The sequence below is a fragment of the Jaculus jaculus genome, chromosome 9 (assembly GCF_020740685.1).
Source record: "Jaculus jaculus isolate mJacJac1 chromosome 9, mJacJac1.mat.Y.cur, whole genome shotgun sequence".
In the NCBI taxonomy this organism is placed as follows: domain Eukaryota; kingdom Metazoa; phylum Chordata; class Mammalia; order Rodentia; family Dipodidae; genus Jaculus; species Jaculus jaculus.
The window spans coordinates 19,371,062-19,393,464 of NC_059110.1; the positions used below are offsets into that span (position 1 = coordinate 19,371,062).

The window sequence follows — 22,403 nt, forward strand, 5'->3', positions numbered from 1 at the left end:
TTCTGAGCAAATGATGCCATGAGTATTTAAAGATTCTGAGAGGCTTTCTGACTGTGGAGTGAGCAATTTCTACATGATGCAAGCATTTCAAATATGGCTGAACACAGATACACACAAGGGTACTTAAAGGGATAGAACTCGACACATAGCCAATAGAAAAAAAATGAAAAACAGTGAGGAAAATTCTTTTCTTGAGGATAAAAATGGAAGGTCAAGATGTTGTAATGCAATCACATGCACATGGACAAGACAATACAGCAAATGAGAGGATTAGAAAGAAAACATACAGTGACAAAAATATACAAATTAAAGGACATGAAAATAAAAAGGCAAAATGTGACTGATGAATAAACATTTGAGAAATTATGACCAAACTTTTTGTTACTGCATGCTAGACCATCAAACTCACCTAGCAGTGGAAAGTTTTTTTTTTTTAATCTGAACCTGAAGTCATCTAAATACCATCTTTTCATTCTTACACTTTAATAACGATGTGTGCAAGTTTACAAAATGTACTTTTTATTGTCGCCCACGGTTTTTGTGACCGTTTTTAGTATAACAAATCATCACACCACTTCATCAATAACATTCCCACACACCACAGAATAGCTGAAAAATACATTCCCTCATAGAAGAGAAATTTCCGTCTGAGCTGCATGTGAGGAACCCTGGACCTCAGTCCTCAAACCTTCCAAGAGTTTCCATGGACACTGGGGACCAGGATGTATAAAACATTATCGGAACATAAAAAATATTTACGCTATATCCAAAAGACAGTCTTCTATTTGCAGTTAGGTTGACATTACATGGCACAGATTGTAGAATCACACGTATACATGGACACAGAGAACACAATCACTTGTTAGTTACGGGGACGCCAGTGACAATAGGAATTTCTTGTCATTTAAACCAGTAATAGTTGCTATGAGTACGCCATTAGGTTCAAAGTTAGGTTTGTTTCCGTAGGACACAGGAGAAACAATGGCACCACGTTGTACACATACTGAACCTTAGATGTCTGATTGGCTGATTTTATTTGCTACAGTAAAAGGAAGGAAACATTTTTGCCACATGGCGAGTCCTCGTTCTCTGAAGGGCAGTAGAGTCCCTTTGGCACAAATGCAAGTGAATCCATTAAAGGTCACTGCAGCTCTCACAGTAATCGATCGTGCTTTTTCCAAAAATCACCGTTCATAAGCAAGTACAGAACACGGGGAGCCAAGTGCTAATTTTACTCGAGGGCCCCTGTTGATGGATGGGTTTGCTTTCTCCTTAGTATTTTCCAGGAGGGGTGCTCTGGTGGCCATCTTGTTCTTACTCTGCTCTTCCCGCGTTCACATCTGTCTCCCAGTGTGACCTCAGGCTGGACCTGCACCACTTCTGGGGTGAAGGGGAGGCCCGACTTTGAGGTCACTCTCCCAAGGACGCTGCGTCTGCAGGCCCGACATGGAGAAGGACCTTTGTCCTGTCCCCACTTCGAACTTGTTCTCTCATCCTTAGTTTGTCATAATATGAAGTAATGATTCAACTGCCATGACCACAGGAGCCGGCCCCCTTCCAGCTAGTGCAAGGGTGAGTGGGTGGATATATGTGTGCACGAATGTGCAAAAAAAGAGATTATTTTGTTGATTTCATTTTTTGTTTTATATATATATATATATATTCTTTTTTTTTTGCAATAGACGTTACATACCACATGGAATTGTGCTTTATCATAATTCCCTTTCTTCCTAGACAAAGCTTTTGAATAATTCAGGAGTCACCCGTGTTGGCCTGGACCACTGTTTGTTTGCCATCTCGCCTCTCCGTCCTTAAGGTGGCAGCGACCTTGGTTCCCTCCCTCTTGCCCAGCAGGGGTGGCCTTGCCTTCCAAGCCCGGGCTTTGCTGCACCCGTCAGGAGGGAGGTCGGAGCCCTGTGGCTATCTGGCTTCTTCATGGGGACACCACCTCCCTACAGGGTGGACGAGCTTTGCTTGTAGTCCCTCAGGATGACCGAGGCGTAGGACACGTTGGGCGGGGTGCAGAGCACCGACTCGGACACGGGGGAGCTGGGTACGGAGCTGCCCGAGGCCACCGAGTCTCGGAAAGGCGACGGAGGCGTCAGGGCAGGTGAAGCCTCCGGGGTCAGCTTGCTGGCGGCCGGCCCGTCCTCCTCGTCCTCGTCCTCGGGCTCGTCGTCCTCGGTGTTCCCTTCGCGCTCGTTCACGAACTCCTGCAGCAGCTTAAACCTCTCGCTGTCGTCCTCGTCCTCGTCGGCCGGCGGGGACACGGGCTCCTCCCCGAAGGTGCTCAGCTGCAGGGGCAGCATCTGCAGGTGCTGTGGGGGTGGCGGGGGCGGGTACAGAGACCTCAGCCCGTTCCCGGGACCCCCGGGGCCTGCCAGCACCGCATGCAAGTCCGGGAGGTCAGTGCTGAATTTGCTGACCACTCCCTGCAGCTGGTCCAGCAGGGACGTCTGTTGCTGCGGATGCTGGGGCTGGGGATGCGGCTGCTGCGGGAGGGGAGGGGACAAGCCCTTGGGGGTGGCTTGGTCGGCCAGGAAGAGAGGGGTCTCCTCTGTGGTCAGGTGGGGCGGCAGGGGTGGCGTGGTGACCGCAGATGGCCCACGTCGGTGCACCACCATGGAAGGGCTGCCTGGGGGGCTGAAGCGGGATGGCTGGGCATCGTCCTCCTCTTCCACGTTGTAAAGGGTCTTGGTGCTGGCATCGGAAAAGGTCAGGCTCTTGCCAGAGCCCTGGTGACTTTTAGTGAGGGGTTTGATGACGGCCGTTTGGTTGCAGGCCGTCTCGTTGGTCTTCACGTGCACAGAGAGGCGATGCCACACGTGCTGCCCCTGGGGCGCCTGTCGTCCACCTGGTTCAGACCATGACACAGACTTGCCGTTAGAACTGCAAACGAAACAGAGATGGCTTGATTTACAGATGGACTGTGCATAGCAGAAAATGCATCTGATTCCCATCAGGCCCAGCTCAGTGCCATTTAACAACACCCTCCACCTCCCAGCTTCCCCTGTCTGGAAAACAGAAGTGACCACTGGCTGCCTCTATAGGCAGGCATTCTAGCCAGGCCAAGGAAGGAAGTGTGGACGGGGAGAAAGGTCGTTGGCTAGAAAAGCCAGTCTGTGGTAGAAATAGCTATTTTCATCTAAGTCTATGGTTTCACAGAGTCCATCCCTCTACACACACCCTGCAAAGCACACACACACACACACACACACACACACACACACACACACACCTCTAGTAATAAAATTGCCCCCCAATAATAACAACTAATAAGATTGTTAACAAATGGTGGATAATTAAACTTTCTCATTGCAAACCTGTGAATGAGGCTCAAACTGGTAGGAGAAAAAAAAAATAAAAAAAATAAAAAATAAAAAAAAAAAACCTCAAGCCAGGTGTGGTGGCGTACACCTCTAACCCCAGCACTCAGGAGGCAGGGGTAAGAGGATCACCGCCAGTTCGAGACCACCCTGATACTACATAGTGAATTCCAGGTGAGCCTGGGGTAGAGTGAGACCCTACCTCGAAAAAACAAACAAGCAAACAAACAAACAAACACAAACTCTCAGCTACACACAGACGAAGAAACACAGTGAAGTTAAGTCTTTGAGACAAGTTAAGGTCCACATAGGACATTCCACTGGTCCTATGGGGCTGTGAAGTAGAAAAGCTCTGTGGTTCTTCTCAGAGAGGAAGGCATGACCATGTGCATGATCCCTGTGCAAAGGATGGAAAGTCAGATGACAGAAAAAAACTCAGGATACATTAGCAACATAAATTTTGCATTTCTTTTCTATTTCTGATTTCAAAACCTTATTCCTAACACGTACAATGGATGGCAAATCATATAAAGGCCCTTGTTCACAGCTTTTCAGGTTCTCACCCAGAGAATACTCAAGTAGGTATGCTTGAAAGATACAGACTGGAAAGAGATAAATATCCCAACAAACACAAATGTTCACAGCTTGCTGCTGTATTCCAACAGATTTTGCTTTAAAAAGGAGATGACATTAAAATCCAAACAAAGGAGCAGTCACCAAGCAAATCCCCCTGCCTGGGCTTTTGTTCACTAAACCTTGGCAAACAGGGATCCGAGAACTCCTGCATGTTTCTGGATTGAAGCCATCCCCCAACACATCTCTTTTATGGAAGGCTTGGTCCCCAGTTTAGCAGCGCTCGGGATGACACTGTTGGACATGACTGGCTCACAAGAGCTCTAAACTCATAAAAGACTAATCCACTTATAACTCAATGACTGCCCGGGTTCTTATAGAAGTGGCTTGATCAGCCTCCCCCCACCGCCTGCTTACAGGCCATGGTGGTTAGCTGAGTAGCTTTGGTCCACCCTGTGCTCTCTCCGTGATGTTCTGCCTTACTACACAGGCCCAGAGACACCGAACCAGCTTACCACAGGCTGAAACCTCCAACACTAAGAGCTAAACTTTCTTCCTCGGATATTTTGTCATGGTAATGGAGTATTCACATGTCCACCTTCATCTTCATGAGGCCCACATAAAACTAACCAAGCAGAGAGTCGCCCTGAAGATGAAATAGGGAACCGTTCCATGCCACCAATTCTAGTCTGCAAACTGCAACAACTTAAGTCCTGCTTTTGGGCTCACCTTACTTACTGTTCACCATTCAGCAGGTGGTTGTAACTTACCATAGCAATCTATTAATAAGAACCTTATTATTCGTCTGCTTTTTAAATGTTTTCTTTTACCTCGGTAGCCCTCAAAACAATAGGGAAAGTAGCATATTGAGAATGTGGTTGTCAAATTGAAAGGAATAGTTAAATGAGCAATTATTTACTTAGTGGAGGTGTGAAATAGACTATTCTATGTCATTGTGTGTTGTTTGGAAAAAAGGAAGAAATGATTGTTAATTGGCACAATGATTTATTTAATTATTTTTAAATATAAGAATGTCAAACATTATATGTGATTGTCAAATTTATGATAAGGGCAATGTGAGATGTTTCATATTTTAAAGTCCTGAAAAGTGAAGTGAGCCAAATAGAGATCTATCCAGAACATGTGATGTTCAGTGTAAACAGAAAGTTCTGGATCTGAAGGCTCTAAAATAGACATGACAGCTACAATGTAGACATCATTATTTAGGGTAAAGGCCTTCATATATCTGGTGATCTAAGAAAAATGTTATCTCCAAAGTATTGCATCAATTAGTATTTCCGTCAAAAATATACTTATTACCTAGTGTAGAAATGTTGATAAATGCTGAATTTTTGATTTGTGAACTTCTATACTCTGTTAGGATAGCTGTCTCTCTTCTGAGTAGAAAAATTGAATAGCAAGATGGTGATGCCTCTGACAAACACAACCAACTATGCCATCAAGGGAAAACTCATAATTACAGCTCCTCCTCTTTAGTTAAAACTTTGGTAAGTTCCCATTTCCATCTCTTTGAACTCCTACTCCCCTCTAGATATTTAACATGGCTCTCCCAGAATATGTCAAATTTATTCTTACCTTCCTTAAATATGACTTCAGAGTCCTGATACAGTTTACATCACTGACAACTGCAATGAGAAAACATTTTTCTTCCCTAAATGCCTATCCTAAAATTTTCATTAATGAAATAATTAAAGTAAACTATTATCAGAGTATTGAATATGTAGATATTGTATGTGTGTGTATGTGAGAGAGAGAGAGAGATAGAGAAAGAGAGAGAGAGAGAGAGAGAGAGAGAGAGAGAGAAAACTACAGGTTCCTTGAGAGTTTGTCTTTAGTTCAAGGACCAGGCTTAGCATCCCGTAAAACATTTACGAATCTTCCCCAGTAAGTTAGCTCATTATTGATGATCTGGAAGGTATATATAATCATTATGTAGTTATGTTTTAGTTGAGTCTGACTTTTATCCCCATCGTGGGAGATTTTCGCTATCACTATCAAAATTAGTGTCTCTCCCTCTCCTCAGAGTCCTGTTCTAGATTTGCTGAAAAGTCCTATCTAATTAGGAAACAGTTCTCATGCCCTGGGGCATTTATTGGATTAAAAAAAAAAGTTTGACTAGTCTTTTTATTTCAAGGACAAAATAAATTGCTTCTTAAAACCCAGAGCTAGTAGGGAAAATGCAACACTGCATAGAAATTGCAGCGCAATATATAAACTTTGGTCCTTTGGGATTTCTCATCTATGGGTCCATGAACAACCTAGATGTTTCATGAATCTACACATTCATTAAGCCTTGTTTATAGCCTGAATTAGCATAATTTCAATGTAAATTATGCACCACTGGTTTTAAATGCATATGGATGGTATTGTGATGAATTCTTCTCTTGTATACAAATGAAATGAAATTCTGAGCTTCTGTTGTCTTCTGTATTCCAGTGGCCACTAAAGAAGATAATCACTTTGGTTCAGGCAAAGACTCAATCACTGACAGTTTTGTTGTGAAAAGGGAGCATCTTATTTGAAGAGTGGGGACACATTCATGTTATGAAGAGAAAAGTAGGTGTGGAGAGATGGCTTAGTAGTCAAGGCACTTGCCTGCCAAGCCTAAGAACCCATATTCAATTCCCCAGGTCCCACGTAAGCCAGATGCATATGGGGATACAAGGTCATGCATGTGCATGAGATGCCACATGCATCTGGAGTTTGATTGCAATAGCTGGGAGTCCTGGCACACCAATTCTCTCTCTCTCCCTCTCTTGCTTTATCTCTTTCTCTCATAAAAAGGTTTTTAAAAAAAGAAGAGAAAAATATATAAAATATGGAATATCCCAAAGGAATAAATTTGTTATAAAGACATAGTATCAGTATGAAATAAGATCCCTGTTTAATTCCATATAACTTTAACATGCTCAGCTCTAGCATCAGTTCATTTGTTCTTTTGTTTAAGCAATATAGTTGGGCAAACTCCAACATAATAGTTACATAACACCCTCATCTTGTTTTAACTTCAAAGCCAGAGCTCAGGCCCAAGATCACTACCTATTTGAAAACAAAATATTGTACTGTTGGAATCACTATCTCAGGTAGCTAGATATATATTTTTAAATATTTTATTTTTATCTATTTATTTGACAGACAAAGAGGGGGAGAGAGAGAGAGAGGGTGCAGCAGGACCTCCAGCCAGGGCAAACTCCAGATGTGTGTGTCCCCTTGTGCATCTGGCTAACTTGGTTTCTAGGGAATCAAACCTGGGTCTTTTGGCTTTGCAAGCACACTCCTTAATCTCTAAGACATCCCGCCAGCCCATCATATAGCTATATATATTTATTGATCCTAAAATCATGGAGCAAAGTGGCCAGTAGACTTAGAGAAACTGGAGATGGGCAGGGTGATGCATAGTTATCATAAGTGAGGCTGGCAAGTTTGTCTGTGCAATCCTAACATCAAAGGGTTCAGGGTTTGCTTTGATCTTTCTTTTATTAGGTAAGTGTCACAATCCCAGTATTTCATCACTCTGGTGACTATTTGAGAGTGGGTGGTGAAAACAGATCACTCTATTGTTGGCATTCAGAGTGATGGTGTCTGTTTTATTGGTTTCCTCTGCAGAATTCACTGCTCTGTAATCTAGTGAGCATTTAACATGGAAAGGACAGTAAGTGGGTTTTAGGGATCAAGTAGCAAGCATCTTGCACATGCTACCTGATGGGGAGGTTTATGCAACACCTGTCTCCGTTATGAATACAAGTTTTTGCTTAAGAGATTCTCCACAATGGTGTACAGAGAGACATGGGCAAGGCACGACCATGCTGACAGGAAAAGGAGATGCTCTTTTGGGAACTGAAAGGGATTAGAATCAGGAAATGGTATGGCATTTCAATGTGGAGGAAACTGGCTCACCGAGAGCAGGAGCCACAAGCTATCAGCACTGGGGCAGCATACTGTGGCTATTGTTGCAATTGGGTGTGATACTAATCCTTCAAGCCTGGCCCAAGGGAATGCTAAGGACAGAGCTGTTCAAATACTCTAATCTCCCTGCATGACAGCTAGCTGGCATCAGAATGCCATCTTGGAGGTAGTTGTTACAGATTCTTGGGCATAAGAACTATTTGAAACCATTTGAGTCAGACTTTTTTCTCCCTGGGCAATCCCAAGTTAGTCTTCCATACTGACTGACTCCAGTTCCACTTTTTGAGAACATACCAGAAAAGTCTGCATATTTAATATTGGTTCTCAAACCTAAAGGACTACCTGAACATCATTAAAATCTCTTGCCTTTTTGATTTACCACTACTTGTAAGGTAGGCAATCTCTGAATACATTTTTGAAGATAATTGTATTCTTATATACTTGTAAGGTAGGGAATCTGAAAACGTTTTTGAAGACAATTTGGATTCTTATTATATGAGAAGTCAATCAATAGTTTCTGTTGGTATTTAATCTTAAATAGCATTGTGAATTTCATCCTTTATACTTCTGATTCAATCTTGACTTTAATTTGTCAGAGATCCCTTAGCTTGATGAAATTTGCAATATATAAAGTCAAAGTATATGATTTTTTGTTACATTTAGATCAATTACATTTTAGATCTTCAAACTATATTATATAGAACCAGAGATAAACACACACAAGAAATATCTTTGCCTTCGCATAGCATTATGATTGTTTTAATTTTTTGTTTATTTTTTATGTATTTGAGAGCAACAGAGAGAGAGAGAGAGAGAGAATGGGCACACCAGGGCCTCCAGCTACTGCAAACAAACTCCAGATGCATGCGCCCCCCTGTGCATCTGGCTAATGTGGGTCCTGGGGAATTGAGACTTGAACCAGGGTCCTTAGGCTTCACAGGCAAGTGCTTAACCACTAAGCCATCTCTCCAGCTCAGCCTAGTGATTTATTTAATGATCCAATGAGTACAAAAGACCTCCTCAGGTTTAGTTATTTCATCAAAGTCAATGAAGGATAGAAACATCCAGAACCTTTTTCCTGATCATAGGTTCTGAGAAAATTGTCAAATCAGTTATAAACCAGAGCAGAATTCTGATAGCTACTAAACTCTTTTCCAATATAGATTTAAATGACCTTTGGTGCAACCTATGATTTACAGATGGACCAAAAACACCCAAACTTAAGATGCTGTGTTGGCACTCTACCAGTATATTACGTTAGCATAGGTATATCACATGTAATTATAGACCTTTAGGAAGCATAGGAGAGTCTAGGTTATATTCCTTTAAGTTATATTCCTTTTGAAGGAGTTCAAGCCAAATCTCTTCATAGCTTATATACTTCCTGACACTAGACATCATTTCAACTGACAGTCACCTGACATCTACTGGCTGAACATGAAGTCCTCACAGTTTGTCCAGCAAATATAGGGCAGTTACATTGCTCTGTGTGGATCATTTCTCAGAGGAGAGTTGTAAGTAAGCCATAAAGATCCTGTTCATAGTTAATGCTAATTCCTTCGCCTCGCTGCTCACAAAAACAGTGGGAACCTAAGGTCACAGAAAGAATATATCTTTTTTGAAAAAATAATATTTGCAGGAACAAACATGATTAAAATACCTAGTATAAATCTATGGGACTCAGAATTAAAAATACTGATCTCCTTCTGATTCATTGTTTTGTTAAGAAGGGAAGCTTCAAGAGACTCAGTTGTAAAAGTTCTTGACAACCAACCTGTTCACTTTGCATCATTATTATTTTTTAAATGTCACCACTAAGGAAGTACAGCATTTGGCTTTTACTTTTGATTTTGGAAACTCACCTTTAAGTCACCAAATGTCAGTGGATTTCGCTTTCTCCCTGGCCCTCCTGTCATGGCAGGACAAACACATCCACCCATTCCCATCAATCCCTTTTGACAGGCAGCCAGCAGCTATCACAATTAGGATCTCCTTGCCATGTCCTTGGTCAGACTAGCCCCACGATGCAAGGAACACTCAAAATGCCTTTGGGCTTGGGAGAAGGAGAGAGAAGGCATCCCACTACGCCACAGGAGTTCTAGCAGAGCCTTCCAACACCACGCACTGGCATGCCTGCTGGCTTTCCCCTCTAAGGGTGTAGATGATCTGGAGGGGAAAACACGGTTTGTATTTAGGCCTCTAAGGTGAGTAGCAGAAAGGCAGGCCACACACTGAAGGGATGGGACACCATGGCCCAATTCATCAGCCTTTTCGGCCAGTTTGGTGGCAAACATCTGAACAAATTGGGCTCTTCCTTCTGAAGAGCTAGTCAAGCCACAGGCTTCATCAGCGGGCTCCCTCCTGCTGCAGGAATGTGTACCTTTGACTCTCCCAGGACTTTGAAGGGCTGTAAAGGAACAGCTGAAAATGACCACAGACTCGTGCACAATGAAGTGAACATGGTCTATGTTCTTTGGTTAACTTAAAGAGACACTGTCAAGAGGTAAAGGTCAAAAATTGGCCCAAACATGCAATGAGTTTTTATCAGATGTGGATATCTGATAAAAGTCACTCAAAATGTTGGGAAAATGATTATTTCCATTTTGTTTTGTTTTGTTAAAATTCATTTTTAAGTGGGACTCACACACTTTTAGTTTCGAGCTTCCCCAAGGTGTGGCAGCCATCTAGCAGAGGCTAACGTTGGTACCCACCCCCACAAACTACCCATATGGAATGGTTCCATACATTCCATCTATGGCTATTAACATAAGCAAGAGCATTTCAAACACTTGCACAAGAGCAAAAAGACAAAAAGAAAAGAAAAGAAGGAAGAAAAAGCTCTGTTTGCCAAAGAGAAGCTGAGGAAGTTCTGGAGGGGGGAATTCACTTTTGAGCTCATGAGTAGGAGCGCCAGACAAAAGTGAATCTTGAGGATTGGGGGGAAAAAAAAGAAGTGTTGCATCGAAACATAAAATAAGCAAACAAAAAAAAAAAAAAAAGGGAAAAGAGAGAAAGAAAAAAAAGTAAAAGACCAAACTAACAACTTGACAGTGTCCTTTTAAGAACGATGGACAATCAAATTAAGGCAGTCGTGCAAACACGGCACGTCCATGAGCTTGTCATTCTTGATGGCATGCACCACATTGGTTTCCATGTTAGAAAGTGGAAATACCCAGGAGAGAGAAAGCAAGAGCAAAACACTAGATTTTTTTTTTTTTCCATGCAGCTTCTCTTACACATTCACTGCAGTGTGGGGGTTTTCAAAGCCGTACATGTGCCGACGGACACTGGCTGCTGGGCGAGAATTCTGGCTGCCTCTTCCTGAAGATTGAAAAGAAGAAAAAGACACCCAGTGAGCATGGGTTAAACTTACATGTGGACAAATGTGGCGATTAGTCCTCTCAGGTGAGGCTTACTCCTGGTGCAGGGCCAGGCTGTACCTGGCCTGGTTCTTTTTGAGGCTTTCTCCGTGTGTAATCTGCCTCCATTCCTATCTGGAAGGCTGCGTGGCTGGCTGTTTCATACTGCCGAGCTCCTTTTAAGGACAATAGTGGTAGGACTACTTCCATACCCTTCCCAGGTGATCTGTTGTGCGAATATCTCCCAGATGGAACATTTCTTTCCACTTTTGATACATTGCCTATTCCCCCTCATGCAATACTGATTGTGGTAGTTTGAATGTAAAGTTGTCCCCATAGTCTCATGTGTTTGTGATGAATCTTCACACTCCTCCCCTAGCTAGGCTTCGTGGAGGAGGTGCTGGTGTTGCTAGGGTTATATTTTGAGGTTGATTAGTCCAGTTGTACCCCAGCTCTCCCAGGGGCTAGTTTGCTCACTCTTGCTGCTCCTTCCTAGCGGATGTGACAAGATGTGACATCCAGCCTCTGCTCTGCCATGCTTGGTGTGTCGTGATGAAACTTCCCACCAAGACTATAAGCCTGAAATAAACCCTTTCCTGTCATAGCTTTTTTTTTTTTTCTTTCATAGTTCATTTTTGCTTTTGGTCCAGTGTTTTGTCCCAGCAACAAGAAGGTAACTGCTACACTGTTGTAGGCTGCCTTTCCACCCATCACACCTCTTAAAGGAAGTTCATCTATTTATATCTGAAACCATGGCTTTCAATTGATTTGTGACTTCCCATACATCACAAAAGCACTGTTCTCACAAGAGACTGTGTGTGTGTGGTGGTGGGGGAGGCGCTGGAGAGATGGCTTAGCAGTTAAGTGCTTGCCTGTGAAGCCTAAGGACCCTGGTTTGAGGCTTGATTCTCCAGGACCCACGTTAGCCAGATGCACAAGGGGCCTCATGCATTTGGAGGTTGTTTGCAGTGTCTGGAGGTCTTGGGGCGCCCATTCTCTATTTATCTACGTCTTTCTCTCTCTGTCTGTCGTTCTTAAATAAATAAAGGAAAATAAAGAAAAAAAAAAGAGACTGCGGGTTGTATGGACCAGATCTTAATCTTTCTGGGGCTTGTGCCCAAGACCCTTGAAGTGGATGGTGGTGATGATCCTTAGTCAGGGGCAGGAAGTGAGAGGCTGGGTGGTCTGGGACCCAACAAATAGGGGAACAGATACGCAAGGACTTGTCTGGGGAAGGTAGAGAGGCTTATTTCTAGGCATTCACAGGATAGAAGGTATGTAGGAGTAGAAAGAGGGAAGGTCAAGAGAGTTCCCTGCTGAGTTTGGAGGAATTTGCCACAAGGGGAACATCACTGGATCCTCTGGCTGATTATTCATTACACAGCACACAGGATGATCTATCCTCTGTGTCATTTTGGTGAAGGAGAACACTGGCTAGATATGGCAAGGCTGATGGGGCAACTGTGAGGAGCTGTGATTTCCATCATTTGCTGAAATTGGGATGAATGCTTTCCCCGTGAGTCTAGGAGTACTTCAAAAATGGTGGGAAAACTCTGCCTTGCTATCTTAAAAGACTTTAAAGCATGAGAACCTACAGGTGTGCAATCAGTGCACGCTGCAGGTGGCCAGATGAGGCTGCTTAGGTTTTGGGGAAAGTTCTCACATTAGGAAACCCTGAGGCTGTAGTTCCCTCTAGATAGTCCTCAGAGAACTCAAATGTTCTCTCTGGGATTTTATTTGACTGTTGACCTCAAAGACCACAACAATATGCAGGATTATCCAGAAGAAGACCAGGGAACTTGCTTTGCCCATCAAAACAGAGGTGTGGAAACTCACAAAGAGGAGGAGTGGACTGAAGAGGTGGCTTAGTGGCTAAGCGCTTGTCTGCAAATCCAAAGGATCCAGGTTCGATTTCCCAGTACCTCCATAAAGCCAGATGTACAAGATGGCATGTGTGTCTGGAGTTCATTTGCAGTGGCTAGATGACCTGGTATGCCTATTCTGTCTCTATCTGCCTGACTATCTCTTTCTCAAATAAACAAAATGAAATATGTTTTTTTTTAAAGAGGAGGAGGTGGGGAGGAGATGTTGTAAGAATTGAGTACTATGGACCTTCCCATACTGAGCCTTTATTTCCTGACAGGTGCTGGGAAAGAGAGCAGTAAGTTTGGAATTTCAAATCAGAACAGTCTGTAACAGCTTCTCAATACTTGGAAGCACTGGATCTGATCTGAATTTATAAGGTGGGAGAGGAGTTTTCCATAGCAGAGTTGAATATGACAGAAGGAAAAAAAACTTATCAGTATGTACGTTTCTATCAAGTTTAAACCATTCAGAATCCATTTAAGAGTACATGTTGGACCTAGCTACTTGAAATCCTCACTGAGAAATAACTTGTAACAACTTGGAGTAACTTTATCAGTACTGCAATGATCCATTTATTTAAGAATGTTAGATGAACAGTGTTTGCTGCCAAACTTGCCAAAGTGGAGATGTCCCTGAAATTCAATATGTCCCCAAAAATGAATGACAAAGGCCATTAAAGAAATAATGATGAGCACAGAGGTAAGTGGAACCAGAGCATGTATGAAAGTATAAATTATAAAGGAAAAGACCCTTTAAAACTTTAAAATTTTCACCAAAGCTCCATCTTTTGTGAATGTAGAAAGCATTTGTGAAGCACTTGCTTTTGTCTTTATATAACTTCCTGCATCATTTTGACTTTTCTAATTCATTGTATTTAAAGGAAATGTCTATCTGGGACCTGGTCAAGTGGTATTGAGGGCTGTGATAAGTCTGGCCTCAGGCGCCTGTAACCGATACACAGATCTACGCCACTCTGTCCATGATGTTTAGCATTCTGTGGTTAACCTTTTCAAATTCTATTAATTTTTCTACTTACATAATTAAATAGAATCTAGCTAATTAAATTTCACTTAATTTGCTTAATTTCATCATTACCTATTTTTTAAAGCTTTTTTTTTTTTTTGTAAGCTATGGGAAAATAAGAACATATCCCAGGGGAATCAGCTCACACACAAATGGTCCCATGTCCAGCTTCCCCACCTTCCTTGAGCAGATTCTTGGCTATCTGTTCCCCTGCTCTTTAGGTCCCAGCGCTCCAGCCCCCCCCCCCCCAGTACTTGTTCCTGCCCTGGAACCACCACCACACACCACTGTAGAGATTATGGGCATAATCCCCAGAAAGATCAAGGTCTGGTACATATGCCGAGAAGCTTCTAGATGATATGAATGACAGCAGCCATGTCTCCCTTGACAGGCAATGCAGCTGCCATTTGGCAGGTCACTGGGCAGGGGTGAGCCTCTTGCCCATCCCTGATCCAGATGCTTCTGATATCCCTACAGTAGTGCCCTGGGGCTCAGCTCTCTAACATGAGAAGGGGAAGAAACACATGGGAGGAGGAGAAGACAAATTCTCATTCCCCCATGGCACTTGCCCGAAGAGTGGCTGGAGACCCCTTCCCATGGTGGCCTGTGGGTTATAAATGTGCAAGACACAGAATGGAAGCTGTGCCAACAACTGGAAGGACTGGTTTTGTTCTGGGTATGCCTCTCTGTGTGATACAACATGGCAAATAAGAGAAACAGATGGATATGTGGATAGGTATATAGGAAGGGGATAGATAAAAGAAAGCTGAAGATGAGGGAAGAGCTCTGCATTGTGCCTTTAACACGTCACCAGTGTTTGAGTTGTGGGATTCGTACTTCCCTTTTGTACTGGACATGGCAAGTGATGTAGCTGGTCAACACTGCTAGAGACATATAATGAGAAGAATGGGTGCACCAAAAGACATACTAGGATAATGTGTACTTCTGTGGCCCCCAAGGGACTGGAGCTGGAGGTTCTGTGGCCTTTGTCGCTGACACTGTGTTTTGGAGCTACTCCTGGAGTTAGGGAATGGATCTGTTCTTTTTTTTGGAGGGGGTTCTGCCCCATTGACAACCTTCTGTCAATTTCTAAGCAATCCCCAAGTCACACTAATTAACTACTGAATGAAGAAGTTGAAAATAATAGTACTTCTTCTCTGTGACCCCAAGGTGTTGAATCTCCAACTTTCTGTTTGCATTGAAGTACATAACTGACTCCTGCAAACAGATCTTGATGTTATGAAAAGAGTGATTTATTAAAGGTTATAGGCCAAGGCTTGAACTCTGATGCCCAAATGGCCATTTGACCAGCCACTCAAACACAAAGTAGGAGCTTGGCTTAAGGTATTTTTAGCAACTGTAAAGCCACATATTCAATCAATTACAGATTCCACAAGCCAGAGCAGAAGCTTGGAGGGAAAAGAAGCATATGGGGGCTTGTCAAATCTAAGTCCTAAATGTGTGTTGGAATCTTTTGGCAGAAACTGTAGATTCAAAGAAACCCCAGAAGTTTAGTTAGAAAAAAAAAAGGCCCTCTTCAATGTCTTCAGAAAGTGCAATGGTCGTTAACTCTCTCTGTTCCCTTTTCTCTCCCCCTCTCTCCTTCCCTCTTTTTTCCTCTCTCCCTCCTTATCTTCCTCCCCTTCCCTTTTTTTGTATAAAGTTGCTGCTTATCATAGGCTTATCATAGGATTGTTTGTGGCCATTCCACCCGTTTATACCATTCAAACAATATTCCTGTGCATAATAACCTATCTCTTTTATATAGACTTAGTTTCAAATCATTTTGTTTTGTTTCATTTCTATGTGTACCGGCGTTCGGGTACATGTGCATGTTTAAGAATGAGTGTGTGCAGGCCAGAGGACAACCTCAGGGTTTATTCCTTAGTAATACCATCACCTTGGTTTTGTTGTTGTTGTTGTTGTTGCTTCAGATAGAGTCCCTCATTGGCCTGGAGCCTGCTAAATGGGCTAAACTCCCTGACCAGTAAGGCCCAGACATCTGCCTGTCTCTTCTTCCTCAGCCCTAGGATTGCTGGCATGCACCACCACACCCTGTATTTCACATGGATTCTGGGATTTGAACTTGAATCCACATGCTTTTAAGGCAAGCACTTTCTCAACTGAGCTATCTTCCAGTCCCCCACAAACAGCTTTGTTTTGATGGTTTTTTTTTTTTAATTTACATTAGGTCACTTTACATTACTTGATGTCAGGACTATCCTTCGAACGAACTTGAGAAGTCATCACAGATGTTTTGCCCAGGATGATGGGAGCACCACTCACCAGACAAGGAACCTGGTGCCGTCCAATTCTATAATTGTTCCTTTAGGACTCACATGTTTTTTCATACCAAATCGCAAAGTGCTATTGCAACTTAAGCCATTACTATGCGTACTCCTACTTTTAAAGATAGGGAAACAAAGGCACTAATCTGAAGAAGTGAAACCTTTAAACCTTTCTGTGCATTCAAGTCCACTGATGCGTGGAACTCAAGCTTCCCATTCAATGACCTACAGAACTCCATCTGCCTCATTGATTGCAGCCACTTTCCTCACTCAAGAATATCAACAACTAGAGTAGAAATTAAACTGGATTTTATTTTCACTCTCTTCCAGAGTCCACCTCTCTTTTTAGGTAGCGCCAGTCTGAAGGGCTGTGTCAGGTGAAAGTCAAGGCTGGCTATAGTCAGGTAAACTGGCTGTGTCTGAGGCCACAAGTCTGTGGTAGGGTTGGAGGTAAGTCTACTTTTAGCAGTGACAGAAAGCTTGAGAAAATTCCAGATGGTCAGTCTTAAAGATATATAAAGCTCTCTAAAGGGAAAAAAAAAAGCGTGGCAACTGTCCAAACTAATGGAAAATGACAGCAACCACTTGAAGCCTTGTTTGTAGAATAGATTCTAGTTTTTGTGCTGATATAGATAAGTTGAGAGTTTCTATCTCTGTTTCCCAAAAATAAATGCATTTTATTCCTGTTATTTGAATTTTATTTCTCAGCAATGACTTAAATGGAAAAGCGAGCCTCACTATATATATTGGCCCCTCTGTGAATATTAATTTCTTCTACTTTTCTTTCAATGCCTGTATCTTTAATAGCACAAATGCATCTTCTCTATGATATATACAAGATATTCTTCCATAAGAATCTTAGTTATTATAATTTGTAAACTAATATAAGACCACAGAGAATAATTTAATAAATTCAATTTAATTACCACTGCAGATTTGTCAAACAGTAAGATCCTCTTTCTTATGAAAATGTTAAATATATGTTTAAAGCCTTCTACCTACTGAAGTCTTCAATATGTTATTCTAAACACAACCTCCTTTTAAAGAGATAATTTGCTACATTTCATCAAGGAACATTTTAATACTTTTACAATATGTATATTCTTATTTATTAGGAAATAATGCATATGGTAGCTTTTAGCATATTTTTAAATCTTATATTCATGTTCTCACATTATATTTTTGTTCAGCAATGACTTTTTTGAATAGTATTGTATGGATAGATCTCTTAAACTAAATTGAATGCAAAAATGTGAAAAATATTTTATTCTCCACTAATTTGTTTCCAAAATTTTGTTATTCAAAGCACTGCTTCAGTAAACCTGGTATCTTCTTGCATACAGATGGAAGGATTTTCTACTGCATGTATTTGGAAGTGGAATTGGTGGGTTGTTGTGCATATAATTTCCTATTTCTTCTATTATCAAACTACTCTGAAAAATTACTGTAAAATTTATAATAGTGTGTGAGGATTCATATTATTCATTCCAATTCAGTTTAGATTAACTTTTTTATGATGAATGTTTCCAAAATATAAAAAGTGTCAGCCTGATGCATATTATAAAACTCTTCTATAAATCTGTGACCTACTAGTTTTAACAATCATTAAAAATCATGAGGTAGATTAATTTTTAAAAATATTTTTATTTATTTTTTTCATTCATTTATTTATTGATTTATATATTTATGATGGGGGAAAGAGAGAATGAGCACACCAGGGTCTTTTGTCACTGCAAACGACCTCCAGACACATGCACCACCATATGCACCTGGTTATGTGTGTCCTAAGGAATCGCACCTAGAACCTTGGGCTTCTTAGGAAAACATCTTAACTGCTAAGCCACCTCTCCAGCCCTCATTTTGGTTTATTTTTGTTGTTGTTGTTGTTTGTTTTTTAACAAGATTACAAAGTGGAGACATAATTCCATCCCCTTTTTCTGTATTTGTCACAAACATTTCCCTTCTAAAGAACTTCCCTTAGCAATTTGGTTTCTACAAGTCAGAATTGAAACAAAAATGCAAACTAAATGGATACTTCCTTTTCTTTATTTACCAACATTTGGAATGAGTTGGTTTCCTGTATCCTTTCACAGAGTATTTCCCAAGGCTCTATTTTTTATTATCTTATTGCTTCTCTTTGTTTTTAGCTCTGGACTACCAGCTCTTGGCATGACAGATAAAATGCTATATCAGATTAGACACTGTATACTAAATCAGTTAACTAAGGTTATGTAGAGATTCTAGACAGTATTATGCCCATTAGAGTTGCTTTATCACTACGCTCAGTGATGTAATGCTTGTCTACCATGCTCAAGACGCTAGGTCTCATCCCTAGTACCACAAAAACAGGGCTGGCTTGGTGTGGGAAGATACTCCTATGGAATCTAATCAGCAGATGAGATATAAGTTTCTATGTAATTTGATAGTATTGGCCTCCCCTAAGTCATACCCATTCAAAACTTTTGGGGGGTATGTGTATGTATGTACATATATGTGTGCATGTTCATGTGAATGAGTGTGGGCTCACACATACATCACTTACTTGTAGAGGACAGAGGACAACCTCAGGTGCTTGTCCTCACCTCCACCTGGTTTGAGGCAGGGTCTGTTATTATTTGCTACTGTGTTCACCAGACTCGCTGGCCCACCGGCTTCCACACTTCCAGTGATTTTCCTGTATCTGACCCCCACCTCACCATATGAGAACTGAGATTATACATGTTCACACTATTCTATCCAGCTTTGCATAAGTTTTAGGAACCCAAATTCAGGCACTCAAGCTTGCCCAGCAAGCAGATTCTCAACCGAGCTAGTTCCTGAGCCTCACTGCGGGCTTGGCACAGCGACCTACGGAACTCCATCTGCTTCTTGAGCGTCTTCACCTCAGATTCGGGCCTCCCGGCATTCACGACTTCCGAGTTAGACAAATGCCTTGATGACTACGCCTGACCATGTGACTCTGATGCTGTTGGAGCTGGTTTGTGGGAGAAATTTGGAGGATTTTAGATGTACGAGTGAGAGAAGCTGTAGAATACTATGGGCAGAGATAAGTGGGTGATTCTAATGGGATTTCAGAACACTAATAGAAACAGACGGTAAACACTCTGCTCCCAAGGATTCAGATGGGAACAAGATCTCCTGGCAAAAAGATAAAATAAAATAAAATAAAATAAAATAAAATAAAATAAAGGACTAGAGACAATTCATGTCGCATTTTGACAAAGTATTTGTCTACGTTGTTATCTGAATCTGGAAATGTTGAGTGAAACTGAATTAAAAACTAACAGACTAGCCAATTTGTTGGAAGAAATTTCCAGACAGCACTGTAAACACTGCTTGTTTATTGATGGTTACTTCAGTCAGGTTCCTATTGAGAACTGAAAGCAAACAGCAGAGGACAAGGATGTGAGAAACATGCAGTTGGCCAGAAAAAACAGTGTTTTGAAATTGATGAAAGGAAGGATGTAAGTATTAAAGAGTTTAGTGCCAGTAAAGTGAAACAGATTATTTTGCACTAGGGCAACAGGAAATATGAATTGAGGACATCTCAGAAATTGGCAAGAATCTACCCATCACAGGTTCCAGTATATAAAATTCCAAAATCATGTGACTATTTTCCTTTGAAAAGAGTGCTGGTGGAATTTCTACTCACAAAAGGCCAGCTGAAGGCGACACTCTGACACTGAGAGGCCACCATCACAGTGCTCCAACGGTTGAGGAAGCTGAAAACAGAACCTGGTGTCATCCAAATGGTACGACTTTTGCAGGCACGTAGAACACAAGAATTACGAAGTCGGAGGCTTCTGCCAAGATTCTGGAGAAAAGTCTGTGAGGCCAGGAAATGTGAAGCAAGCTTGTATTCTCTGCAGGAAGCTCACAAAAGAGCTCTGAATGAAGCCATGGCGGTGAGACCCAAGTTGAAATGGAGACCTCAGAACATTGGCAATGCCAGCAATGTTGGACGTCTGCTCAGAAAAGCTGCAGACACCAAGTGGAGAGAGTCCATGCAAATTACAAATGGCAAGAATGTATAAGGAGCATGGCTGCCTAAGTTCACATCATGACATATTGTTCCCCAGATGCAGCATATGTAGCTACTGGATCTTTTTACCCCCCTGGAATTTAGTCTTATTTTGGTCTCATCTTTCTTCTCTTTTTTATATTTTTATTTATTTACAAGCAGAGAGATATATAGAGAGAAGACAGAAACACAGAAAGAGAGAGAGAGAATGGGCTAGCCAGGGCCTCAAGCCACTGCAAACTCTAGATGTATACACCACTATGAATCTGGCTTTACACGGGTACTGGGGAGTTGAACCTGAGACATTAGGCTTTGCAGGCAAATCCTTAACCACTGACCATCTCTCCATTCCTTTGTCTTTCTTTTCTATGCCCCTATTCTTCCTTTGTGGAATGGGAATATTTACTCTGAGCCTGGAACTTTGTTTTTTGATTTTCCACATGCTTATAGGGAAAAAAATTGTCTTGAGTCGCAGTACACTCTGGAATTGTAAACAATGGTGTAAGTGTTAAGATGTTGGGGGCTCTTAGATGGAATACTTTTGCATTATGACGCGGTGATAAGCCTTTGGGGGTCAGAGGTGGAGTGCTATTAGTTGAATCTAAGTGTCCTCCTGTAGATTTGTGTTTTGAACACTTTGTCTCCAGCTAGTGTAGCTATGAAGGTTTTGGAAACAGAGGCATGGCTGGTAGGAGGAAGAAGCTCATTGGGGACACGTTCTTGGGGAATTATTTCTTCCTCCTTCCTACATCATCCTGCATTTCCTGGTCTACTGTAAAGATGACTAGCCTCAGCCACAGGTTCCCATGGCCATGTCCCAGGTTGTACCACTATGCCCACTCCACCAAACAAAACAAACTCTGAAACCAAACTGAGTCACCATGGGTGTTCTAATCCTCAGGTTTTTCAACGTTAAGTGTTTTGGTGATAGTGACACAAAAGTAATGAAAATGCAAGCATGTTTACTAACAGGAAAGTAAAAATCTCAAAGATAAGGCCTACGAAAGCAACTAAAGTTACTCAAAAAAGAAATATATTTTGCTGTGCTATCAGACTTAGTGGGAAATTGAAAAACTCAGGCTTTTTATTATTTTGCTCAGATATATTACAGATGGGGAGAGAAGATGATGAAAACAATGCACCAAAAGAAAGCTAAAATGTTCACATTAGTATATTTCTGAGGAAAAATAAATCATTACTGAGACAAGAGGCTTAAACTCAAGGATAGAATGATAACTAAAGACTGTTTAGACTACTTAAATGCAGAATTTTGTTATAATTCTGAAGTTCTTGGTTTTAGCACCAACCCCAGCATTAGTTATATGTTTCTACTAAGATTTATTTGTCCATTATTTACATAAGTCACAATAAATATCTTCACTTCTCCACTCATCAGATCTATGAAAGAGCTAAGTATCCAAGCATTGCATAGTTTCTCTCACAGTGTTAGAAGTATAGTCATTATGACCCTAAAAGAAAATCACAGTCAAATCCCATTCTGCTAAGAAAGGCAAAAAACAGAGATTCAACTGTTATAAGAAGACTTCAACTTTCAGCTAATGTTTAACACCTCCAGGGCAACCAACTCTCCATTTGAAAGCAAACAGAAACATCAAGTAAAATATTTTTTAAAGCCACTTGCAGACACTGGAATGCTGTCATGACAACCAGAATCCAAGGATCGATAAGTCAGAGGAAAAGAACTTCAGAGGGGGAATAGATGTTCTTCAAGCTAGTTTGAAGCTCAGGACATTTGCTAACTCTTCACATTGAACAACAGACTGAGGATCCAGGCCAACAATGATAACAAAGAGGAAGAGAAGCAAGCAGAATGCTCAGCAGGCATGTAGACACAAGGATTTGAGTCTAAGTCTCCCCAAAGAGCCAGAACTGGAGAATACAAGATCCCAGAAAGAGGAGAGTATAGAAAAGTGAGACCGACACTCAGCAGCTACGCCTAGAAAAATAACGTGCAAGCTTCAGACTGAATCAAGGTAAGCAGGGCATTATGGAAAATTAG

General features: G+C 41.6%; 1 protein-coding gene across 3 annotated transcripts in view; it reads right to left on the minus strand.

The window, feature by feature from the left end:
- Nucleotides 1-388: 388 nt before the first annotated feature.
- Nucleotides 389-22,403, minus strand: part of Grm1 (glutamate metabotropic receptor 1) — a 426,514-nt gene continuing 404,499 nt past the window's right edge. The window contains exons 9-10 of one of the 3 annotated variants that reach the window (XM_004651143.2): nt 11,063-11,147; nt 2,756-2,889 (exon numbers count right to left, since the gene is read on the minus strand). In XM_004651143.2, the coding sequence (XP_004651200.1) occupies nt 11,087-11,147 (61 nt within the window). In that variant the 3' untranslated portion in view covers nt 2,756-2,889; nt 11,063-11,086. Of the gene's footprint in view, nt 2,890-11,062; nt 11,148-22,403 lie in introns of all 3 variants that reach the window. The other 2 variants (XM_004651144.2, XM_004651140.2) reach the window with 2 other exon arrangements.